Consider the following 11,799-nt stretch of genomic DNA (forward strand, 5'->3'; position numbering starts at 1 on the left):
CTCTCTTTACAATGATCAAGCTGTATGAAGAGATTGCATAGTGTTTGATTAAATTTTTCATCCAACGCAAATTTGTCTTTATGGGGACAAAGTCACATCCTGACTGGTGGGACTTTCATATTGTTTGTCATCAGTAAGGCAGAACAATGGCATAAAGTTCAATAAAGGCTGTCCATTGAACTTGTATAGTGACTTTGTGTCTTGTCTCCTTATTGTGGGTTGTGATATGTCAACAATGACCCAACCTCTTTGATTGTCCCTAGTTTTCCCACCAACTTTGTTCTTATATGACTAGCTTCATGGTCTCCAGATAAACCACATATTGGATTTGGATTTGGCAGGAGACTCTTGATATAACTAGGGATTTGTTCCTCCTATATTAGACCCGATGACTACACAACACAAAATTTAAGCATGCTCAAATGAAGCCCTCCTGATAGGACTCAGACTGAGGATCTTGCCAATCAAATCAGACAGCACAGGCTAAGTTGGCTTGATCATAACCCGATGGAGCCAGGGAGCTATTTGTTTTGTCCCAAACAAAATTGCCATTATGTTGAATATGTTAAATATACCGGTAGGTGAAATTAACATAATCATCAAACATTTAGTTACTACTTCTCTTGTATAAAGAGGGCGCTCATATAATCGATCTGTATTATCAATCCGTATAATGGACTAAATTCGCGCACGGTGGGTATGATGTACTGAATTTCCGACAAGCAATTTCCGATGAGCTAAATTTGATAGGGCTGACGTGGGACAAGGATGGGCAGCCAAGGACAGAAAACGACTAAGGGTATGTGTTGTGGCCCCATGTCCCACCGGGGATGAATAGCCCAAGTAAAGTAAGTGAGGGCTTGCAGTATCATGTCATCACCAGTATATTCAGCAGTGGAAAGCCTGCATATGGGAGTGTGGATGGGCACATTGTATGCAGATAGCTTGGCACTTGCAATGTAGGTGCACTGAGGCTTCTTGTTGGGTGGAGACTCCAGTCTTCCTGCAGACTCGCACGACAAACCTTGTTTCATTTTGTACATGTACATTAATTAAACAAATTAGATAACACTTATATTGCATCAATATATTTTATTTCTGGTGTAAATCAAACTGACTGCATTGATATAAGGTCAATAACTCATTCAAAAATTACATCCAGCAGTATGTACAGAGCTAACATGTCTTCTAAATTGTGCAAATGCCATTTCCGAAGAGTAGGCTACATTCAGTCATCAATTTGTAAAATTATTTGCCATGTGAAAGAATCATAAGTGACTTTTAGGTAAACTTTGCTTTTGAGTGTAAATTTGATCTTCTTCTTCTGTGTCCGGCTTTATTGAGACGCACCCCAGGCAGTCCGTCCATTTTTGGTAACACTGTCTGCTGTCCTAGAGAGTTCCGCCACTGAGCACAAGAGCTTTGTGGTCAGTGTGGTGTCCTTTGGCCAGTATTCCTCCCTTTATGAGGGAGCAGGGCTGAAGCACATGAGCTTGGGCTCCAGCTCAACAGTCATATTAAGCAGATTCTTGTAAGCCTATTCTGTGAAGGTGTTTGTTAAACTGATCGAAGTCATTTACATGTCTTGCATCATCTTCGAAAGGCAGTATTCAAAACGTCCCAAGCACTTGACACTATCATTCAGTAGCACTTTTCAGACAGTTTATGAAGCACTTGATAATATCCTACACAAGCACTTTTCAGACCGTTTTTGAAGCAGCTGTGCACTATCATACAGTAGCACTTTTCAGATAGTTTATTAGGCACAATGTCTGGTTAAACGTGTTTTGTAGATTCGTCCAAGCGGAAAGCTGACTTCCACTCAATTTCCGAGCCATCTCAAGTAGGTCAGGCTCTGCTGCGATCAGTTCGGTGTGGACCTAAAAGAAAGGAAATTTGGTGAGACGTGCAGGAAAGACAATAATCTAGCATATGTCACCACCTAGAGCTGAATGAACCAAACTACCCACCCGAAAATCACTTCAGAAAAGACCTCAAATTTTCATGAATACAGGCTTGCCAGAACAAACCAAGAGACCACACTGTTTAAGTCTGTGCCACAAGTAAATAGTTATAAACATTGACCCTGTACAGCAAACAGACATGTCAACGTGATGAAAAAAGACCTACCGAGAATATTAATGTAGTTATTCACAACAGTAATGTTGAAATTTATGTTCAGTGTGTTTACATAGTTGAAAAGTTTCACATTCAACTTCAAATTTCAAATTTTGAATGAATGGCCTTGGGCTTTAAAGAGATAAACTGAAAGTAAACACAAAGTACCTTCAAGAATAATCCAACATAGGCTTGTGCTAGCTCAAAATTTTTGTTTGTTGATAAAACGTATTCAATGAGTTTCATGAACTGGCTCATGAGATGAACCGAGCCGCCGCCTTCTGGGGAGAGTGAGCGTATTTCCATATCGATCATGGACGGTCCACATTCCTTCAGCTTATTCAAGACTGCCTCATCTGAAATAACAAGTGGAATGGGAAAATCAAATGAGGATTATGTAGTTGGGAACATGGCCCCCTAACTCAGGGAATCTGTGGGAGTGGGACCTAATCATTAATCCTATTTTCAATAAACATATTGGACCAAACTCCTTCAGGATAATCCTGAATCCCTGTCCAAAAAAATCTGAACTTTATATTTTGGCCTACCCGGCATCCCGAAAAAACCCAATCCCCTTAGATGCAGAGGAGGCATACTTACAATCCTCAGGTTTGTCAGCACCATGGAGTAGTTTTCCCAAATCTGTGTAAGACATCAGGTTGGTCGGTAACACTCTTGACGGAGTCTGGAGAAGAAGACGTATCATTGGATATAAAGACGAACATTCTCCATTTGAATAGTTTTGGGCTGTTGGTGTGGCACAGTGGTAACATCAGCGTTGTCACCTCTGAGATCCCGGGTTTGATTCCCGGTACACTCATGTGATAGGGAGGGCGACTCTCTTCGACAGCGTAGGTTTCCTCCGGGGTCTCCGGTTTCCTCCTACTTACATTACAATCGTCCAATATTGCTTATAGAGCTGATAATGTCCTTGTTGACGCTCAGCTCTCAACTCAATATTTTGATAGTTTATACTAACTTGAAGTATTGGCTGTCTCACAGGGTACAGCTGACATGTAACGTTGCACGATATTGTATGGCCACGTTGTGAGTAGTGCGCTTTATTGCCACTTTTAACTTTTTCACTGCCAATAACGTTTTAAAACGTTATTGAAAATAGGTCGCTAAATTGCCAATAACGTTTCAAAACGTTATCTCAGTGTTTCCATCTACTCATCAAAAAGTTAACCAAACTATTGATTCTATGTTGATTTAAACCTCCCGCCGCTGGCAGTGAAAGAGTTAATGGGATTTAACGTAATGACGTGAATGGCGATACAACGCAGAAGTGGCGATACAATATCGTGCAAGAATCAGCCAAGGATTTGGGGAAAATTCAACCAGTGGTTTGCACTCTGGATTCAAAAGCAATGCAGACAAATCATTTATGAATGGACTTGAGTTGAAGTTCTTTCACTCACCTCATCTGTCGTCTCGACCGGTTTGGCAAACTTTGGTTCCAGTCCGGCTATGGTTGGTAGGAAGAATGGAGCAGCCTTTGGAACCTTAGGAGGCTCTTTGGGTTTATTTCGTGCCTGAAATGAAAGTCATGAAATAGTATGACAGGAGGTATGCAAAAATTAGAGGCACTGCAAGTTTGGTGAAAATATATAAAATATACAGAATATTGAAAATAACTCAAAACAACTACCAGCAGTCGATAGTCATCCAATGTCTTGCTAAAATTCGCAAAGTCAGCCATATCACTACTTCTGAATAAGTGGAAACGCATCATTGTTTTACTAGAGGAATACCAGCAAACAAGGTCACTCTCTTGTAGTCCATTTCACCAAAAATTGCACTCTCATTTTCTAGGATTTCATACAGGAAATGCAGCAGCTGGATCAAATTTTACATTTCACCTAACCTAAAATTCGCCTTATTCCAAAGTATCTAAAAATACTTACTTTGTCAAAATCTGACCAAGAATGAACATTTACTGCCCCTAAACCAGCTAACTTAATATACGACAATATTCTCACCTTGATCACGTCTAAGTTGAGCAAATTCTGCCATCTTGAATTTGGTAGCAAAGATAGCGTGACAAGCTCGTCAGATATCTGTTCTGGAGATTTGAAGTCTGAGAATTCCTCTTCATCTGCATCATCACCATCTTCCTCACCTTCAACCTCTGTAAAGATATATTTCTAACGATCAAAACTTAGACCAGGAGACTTTGTACATTTCTTCAAATGTGGGTTGATCAGTGGGGGCAGAGTGCTTACAATGAAAACTTTGTAAGTTGGACTCTCTGAAAAACCAGTTTAATCTCCATTCCTCTGACAAGCCCTTGACCAAGCTACTTCACCAGAAAACTAACGTTCCTGTAAAAATAGTTGCTTCTTAATTAGAAACATTGATAACCAGAAAAATTGTCAACTGAGCACAAGTGAAAGAAAGTTTTATAGTTTATAAATCATGTCCTAGGTGGCATCACTGAAAAGAGCAGGTGGTTGCCACCTAGGAGTCAGAAGGTGAACTAAAACAACTTGAGTTTCATGATTAAAGTCAGCAAATCGGTTAACCTACAATGGATACCATAAGAATGATTGGATTTTACATGAATCTAACTTCTCAAATTGACATCTTTTGGTGATGTCCATAAGACATAATTAGACATACTTGATGTCTGATAGATATTACCAGATTATCCCTTTTTACTACCAAAACAAAGAAAACTTCTAAATTTTGGATACATCTGGAGCAAATCTGTACATCAAAAAACCCATCACTTACTCTGTTGTTTCCGTCTTGTGGTAGGCATCGTCACGACCTCTGGTTCATAATCAGACGGCAGAGGTCGTAGCGCAACGTGGCTATAGAGAGTGTTGTTTGACCACAAGTATATGCCGAGGTCATCAACGTGTGTGGTGGCAAGGAATTCGCCAGAGGAGGACATGGCCATACTTGTCACAGCGGCATCCACCATGAAACAGTCGATTAACCTATAGGAAGGATAAACAATGTAAAAAAAGAATGACATTTACCAAATATTTGTGTGGCCAATTGTTCCTTGATAAATATCATCAGAAATATCAGAGATGATGATGCATGATATGAATTTTGTGCAGATGTCATGACATAAAGGTCATTAAGACAAGCACATAGAACACAGGTGGGCCACGACACCACTTTGATGAGGATGATGATGATGATGATGATGATGGTGATGATGATGATGACTATGATGAATAGCTTATTATATTTCTGGTAACATAAATGACAAAATGAGCCTGTTGAAATTCATCCCCGAAAAGAAGATGGCTAATCTTTCAGCGAGACTCACCTCCCGGTGGGGACATCCCACGTCCTGACAGTCGCATCCATGGACGATGTAATCAGCCATCTTGAATCTGGGCTAAATGCCATATCAGTGATGCGGTTACTATGTCCGCTAAATCCTCGCACCCTATTCCTGGTGTCGATGTCAATAAGGGCGACTGAAAAGTCGTCCAAGGCTACAGCCAACATGGAGCTACAAACAAGATATGAAGATAACTTTCAATATTGCCAAAACAGCTAAAAAGCTAAAGTAATCTTCTTCTCCAGTGTTCGCTCTGCACTCGGAGGCGATTTTCTCCGGTATATGCAGAAATCTGGTAAAAACTGGAAAACTTCCACCCCTGAATAAGATGAATACAATTACCAACGATTCGTTCAATACAAATCTTCCAACATCTAACTCATTTCTCTTTACCTCTCTCTGTGTGCAAGAACCTGAGAAATCTGGTCTTCCATCTTTATCTCAGATAAGAACTCTTTCTTCTTGAACTTCCAAAACTTGACCAGTTTGTCTGCGCCGGCGGTGACTGTGACTTGATTCAGGCCGTCCACAGCTAGACCTCGAACACTGGAACTATGCGCTGAAAAATATTACACCATTCAAGAAATGCGGTGTGTACTGATCCTAGTGGCTAAGTGGTTGAAGGAGATTACGCATGACCAGCGATTCAGCCTACTTCTACATTTTCTCAGGTGGTGAAAGTGTACCTGCTCATTTCCTGTCTGTAGGTCTGGCCTAGATCTGTTAGCTGGATTCCGCCTGATGAACATGTGGACAATGGGGCCCGCAATAGGGTTCCATTCAGAAACTTGCATATGAGTTGATAATGATGTTATTGCTTTGCTACCGATTGAGACATGGGAAGGGCATTGTATTGCTTGTACGAAATTTGCTTTAAGGTGTTTGCCTTGTGAACAGAGATTGTCATTAACAGCCAGGCAGCCAGCTGAAAACATCTGCTACCCAACCGTAGAACGGAGCAACCTATTTTCGAAAATACCAAGTCAGACACATGAGCTAAACCGGCTCATTACGAAGACACTATCTGGACAATATGTTCTGTAGGAGGAAACCAGGCAACCCAGAAGAAACCAACATTGTCATAGAGAGTCACCCTCTCTATTAGATGAGAAGAGAGGGAATCAAGGCCTTGTCCTCAGAAGTGACTGGTGCCCTGTAGATTGTTCTCTGCATGAAAGACAAAACATAACTGCAAGACGTTGGATATGGTGCATATCACTTTTTACGGTGAAACTCTTTGACTATTCTGACGGTTATCGATTGCTTCTTTAGATCAATGTATGATGTGAAATTTTAAAGTTACCTGTAGGTTTGCCGTATGATCCTCGATATAATCCCGACTGCATGTTGTAGGTGTCGACGTGGCCGGAGCTGTAGCCTATCAGGCCGAAGTTCCCACATGATGTTATCGTCACACACTGATAGAAAAAAATATGAATTGAGTTTTGATTCAAATTCGAAAACAAGAATATTTTGTAAAATTTCGTTTTATGAGAGGTACTTCTAGAAAACGAACCGATCAGAAACGACAGGTCATTACGTAGCATTTCAAAAGATCAGACATATTGAATCTCCCATGACCTGTAGGTGAGGTTCTCTTTCAAAACAACGCATTATCTTGTTGATGTGATTGGTTTCGACATGCTTGATTCACCTCAATTCTTTCCTTCATTTTCTGGTACCAAAACCATCCTCCTCATCACCCCTAAAAAAGGCACAGAAGTGACTCGGCCCCCTAGTGAATTTGATTAGCCATCACCTCATTCATTTTAACCCCACACATGCTACATTTGAGAAGATTCTCACCCGTGCTACCACTTTATTATATTCCCTAGACTGTGAAAACCTGTCGTGTTCCGGTTTGTATTTGCCCATGGTTGATCTGTCGTAGTTCCACGTCGTTGACACGCGTAATCCGCGATGTGTGGCAATGATGCAGTCCCAGTCACTCTGGCGACTCATCTCTAAAAGTAAACAAGGTAACGTCTGCTAGTCCATCTGCTCATCAGGCAAGAGTTTATCCCGGCATTAAAGCTGGCAGGTCAAATAAATTATCCTTAGTATGGCCGAGGCTGAGCATTCAGAAATGTTAACCTTTTAACCCCTGATTGTAACTTTGATCTCAAAAGTCCTCAGTCAGATTTGGAGTTTGCTACAATGCAAACACGAAATTAAACCCGTTCTCTCTAGATTCAACCAAGAGAAAACAAAAACCTCTATTTAACAGACAACATACCTGAGGCAAAGTCAGTAATGGGAGGCATCATATGCTGGTCCAATTTCAATCCCGTTTTCTTGGATTTTGCCTTGTTGAAAGAAGCTCGGCCTAAACTCCTGTTCAGTCTCTCATGGACTGTTGAAAAGGATCTCAAGGTACTGTCTTGAGCTGAAAGAAAGCCACTTCTGTTCAGAGGTTATTTGCCGAGTTATTTGCTCTTTTGGAAATGTGCCAGAAAATTTTTCATTCAAATTAGAGGCATGATGGAACAGGTTTGGCCAATATCCGAGAATTCAAACCTTCAGCAGCTGTCTCAAATGAATTCCCTGGTTGAAGAATAAATCTGACTTTATTAAACTTGAAAACATCAGTATGGGAACTGCTCCTTTTAATGTGCGTATTCGAGTTTCAGAGTATGGGCTGTCATTTTGTTATACTCAGGGTTCTGGAGTGATCAAAGTGATCATCAGAGAGGAAAATAGTATAAATACATAAAAGCAACTTCCCTCACATTATCTTTTAGAGTCTCAATCAATTATTCTCACAACTAGAAGTTCTCACCTGCGCTCAGAATAGTTTTTCCGCTGTTGCCATGGAAACGTATCTTGTTTGGGGGCGCACCATGTCCAGACCGTTCTCTGAGCAGACGCCCGGCGCCATCAGGTTTGTCAAAGATCCAAATCTAAAACAACAACAAAGAAGAGTAGAAAGTATTTTTTTCTTGCTCCATTCATGATTGTAGCAAGATTATAAGATAGGAAAAATTGGAAGGCACGTTTCATGCAGATTGCTGCCACAGAGGCCAAATAGCCAAACACTTTTACAAACTGCTTGAAAAAAGGTGAGAAGTTTTCATGGAAATAAAAAAGAAATGAACAATAACGAAGATTACGCATCCGGCAATTTGATACCAAGGCTTGATCTGCTTCATCAGAAGTAACCGGCCTATCATAAAAAAGGCCTTTTAAGACTAATAAAGTAAAGGAAGTGTCATTTCTTGCGCAATAATACCAACCTTGATCGAATTATCCGACGAAGACGTGACCATGAGCGGCTCAGATGGCAGACATTTCATCCCAGTGACGGCGCCACTGTGCGACTCCCTCATCTGACACAGCAGACGCCGTTTCTCAAGGTTCCACAATGCAATGTGTCCAGGGGCACTTCCTGTTGCCATGATTGGTTCGCCATCTGCAAAAAAATTGCATAATTTCGAAGATTTGATTGGAGTTTGGTGATGTGCTGGTTGATCGGGTGCTACTTCAACTGAATTCTGGTCGTGTTCGTCTTCAAATGGAGGGTGAGTTTCAAAAAGTGAATTCCGTCCAACACCTTTATCTACACTTTTCTCACAATAATTATTGTGAAATATGTAACATTTCTTCAAAATTAGCATTCGAAAGCTTGGTGTTGGCCAAATTCATGTGATAACCACTTTTGCAAAAAAAGCTGTTTAAGTAGCTTCTTCTTCTTCTTCAGCATAAACACTGCACTCTCCAGTGAGTATTTCTCCTCCAAGACGGGATGCGAGGTTTTGGGCCTTGTGACTCCAACTTTGGTCAATGGCAGAGCCAAACAAATGCTACTAATGTTTCTCACTTAGTGAGGTCTTATATTTGCCCTGGCATAAAAACCACAAACAAGGAACCCTGGTTTTAAGTCTCGTTCGAAATGACGAAGCAATTCAGGGTTAAGACATAAGGACAAAACCCACAACCTCCAGATTATGAGCCTAAAGCTCTGAACACAATGCCTCTGAACTTCCATTTATCACTGTGTTTACCTGTTCTAAATGCAATAGTCGTCACTGGTCCCCAGTCTTGCGTAAACTTCATGAGCGTCTCGTCAAACTTAAGATTATGAAGGATGATTTGTCCGTCTGCTAAACCAATGGCCATCACATCTATAGCTGGGGCCTGAAAGAATCATGCCATTTTATGACATAGACAATATATTTGAGTCGATCAAACCGACTCAACGAAAAATAAAAAGAGTTTATTAACATTTCTAAATCTACAGTAGGACGACAAAACTCTGATTTGATCACACAGGTTCACTACTCATCATCTAATACTTCCTTGACAAGCCACTTCACTCGCCATGTTTTCAATGGGATTATTCACTGAAATTCTTCGTACTTTTGTATGTGCAATTTTTTCAAGGCAAGTAACAGATGATCCCAAATGGGTTTAATCGAGTCCACATCGACTTAGAAGAAGTAACCATACCTGTTCCATGACTGTTATCGCCTGCCCCCATCCAGGGAACGTGAATATCTGCTTGTTTGTCTTGATGTTCCATAGCTGCATTGACCCCTGCCGACTACCAATGACAATCTTATTCAAGTAGGTACTGGGGTGGACAACGGATGTAATCTCAAAACTTTCGTTATTGAAGGCTATTTCCAAGTAAAGCTCTGCAACAAATTCATGATTACAGTAATAAAGTTAGTTTTCACGCAATGAAGGTAATAAGTCACCTTTGATGTTTCATTCTTCTTCAGAAGTTCAACGTCAGTTCAGACTCTATCCCATATCTTCAAAGAGTTAATTTACACTCAGACTTGATATCCCATATCTTCAAAGAGTTGATTTACCTTCAGACCTAATATCCCATATCTTCAAACAGCTATCTTCATCGACTGAGATCAGATGATTACCAAACGGCAGAAGAAGATGGACATCTTTCTCGTGACCTTCATAGGTGTGGACAACCTGAGATATTGAAAATATAAATGTCCGGGTTATTTCTCATGCTCAATACTCGGAATAATCAGAGAACGTTCAATTACTAGTATGTACACACAATTTAAACATTTTTTAGCACTTTCTTCCCCTTGTAAACATGTGTATGCAAGCCCAAACTCTCTCAGTGTGACACTGCAAACAACTGTCAGTCAAAAATTGTGTTTGTAATCAGTGGTAAAGACAATGTCGTCATGCTGCATACTGTAATAAAATGTAATGCAAATTGTTTTTGTACAAATCAAGGAGGGTCGACTGGTTTTAAGGAACGGTAAACTAACCTGTCTTCCCCTTGCAAAGGCCCGGACAACATTTTTACAGGCAGTGAAAACCAATAAAGCATCTGTAGCTAGGCAACTGATATCTTCTGGATGACTGTTACCTGTAAATAAAGGATCAATATTAGAGCATACATGTTCATGTAGACAAGAGTTTTTTTAAGGTTTGGTCCTATTCAGTTAACCAGGGTAATGAAGTGAAACATTTTCTTAATGCTTATCAGAGCAAATATTTGTGCAAAGGACAAATCACAAAGATTTCCATTTCTTTGGGTTTTATCAAATTTTTATATTGACCACTGGCATATCCAGAATCAAACTATTCTCCACTATGTTTTCTTTTGGTCAGGTGGTAAGCTTAAATTGAGGTTGAAGTAGTGATACTTACTGACACTAACAATCCCGAGTTTCGAGCACTGAAAATACATAAGTTATGAGTGACAATCAGCATTTTATTTAGAATCAAATATTGGTTTCATTAAGAAAAGTTACAAAAAGCTGTCCTCCATTCGATATTACTCTTGATAACGATAACGATGCTTTGCGAGATTGGCGAGAAAAACTCCTCATATCCAAGCGAAACCAACAACGATCATGCAACGTTGATATTGTTACGTCACACCATCCTCTGTTGAGCCTCGTATGCCCATGCTAACATGGAGAATTATAAGTTTCGTGTGACTTCAGAATGACGTCATTTTGTAACAAAGATAGGCCTATTCATCTATAATTTAGTATAGTTACACATGTAAACATTTGGATGCAACGATTCAAGGGTATAGATGATAAAGATACAACTGCAGGCTGGCAAAGATTTAACTGATTTGGTCAAATAACTATAGCTATTGCCAAAAAATGCATATTATTGTGATATGGATACTATGTACAAAAGTACATACATTGTAAGTGTGAAACGCCTTTCCAACGCATGTAACAACATAATTGTCCTGGTGCTTGCTATGATATCGAACACAGAGGGGAACATGATTGCTACAAAAACCCAGAGCTCTGAAGCCACTGAATATTTTGCTAGATAATGGCATATTTCAAAAGAAAAAGAGAAATTTGCACGTGGGCTTATTTTGATATGGGCGCTGCCATGACACTGGCTCGCAGCGAATATTGATACGTTTGCAT

At 40.1% G+C, this 11,799-nt stretch overlaps 1 protein-coding gene across 1 annotated transcript; it reads right to left on the reverse strand.

The window, feature by feature from the left end:
• Nucleotides 1–1,087: 1,087 nt before the first annotated feature.
• On the reverse strand, nt 1,088–11,760 carry LOC135486102 (WD repeat-containing protein 36-like). Its single transcript, XM_064768622.1, has 19 exons — nt 11,562–11,760; nt 11,051–11,078; nt 10,666–10,766; nt 10,237–10,354; nt 9,869–10,056; nt 9,424–9,556; nt 8,656–8,831; nt 8,202–8,322; nt 7,659–7,808; nt 7,229–7,386; nt 6,726–6,840; nt 5,816–5,981; nt 5,405–5,593; nt 4,855–5,063; nt 4,101–4,249; nt 3,540–3,653; nt 2,719–2,803; nt 2,287–2,474; nt 1,088–1,880 (listed from the first exon to the last, which is right to left on the reverse strand). Exons 1-19 carry the CDS (start codon nt 11,703–11,705, stop codon nt 1,731–1,733), a joined length of 2,682 nt encoding a protein of 893 aa, XP_064624692.1. The 5' UTR covers nt 11,706–11,760; the 3' UTR covers nt 1,088–1,730.
• Nucleotides 11,761–11,799: the final 39 nt, after the last annotated feature.

Source organism: Lineus longissimus, chromosome 4, assembly GCF_910592395.1.
Source record: "Lineus longissimus chromosome 4, tnLinLong1.2, whole genome shotgun sequence".
Taxonomy (NCBI): Eukaryota; Metazoa; Nemertea; class Pilidiophora; order Heteronemertea; family Lineidae; genus Lineus; species Lineus longissimus.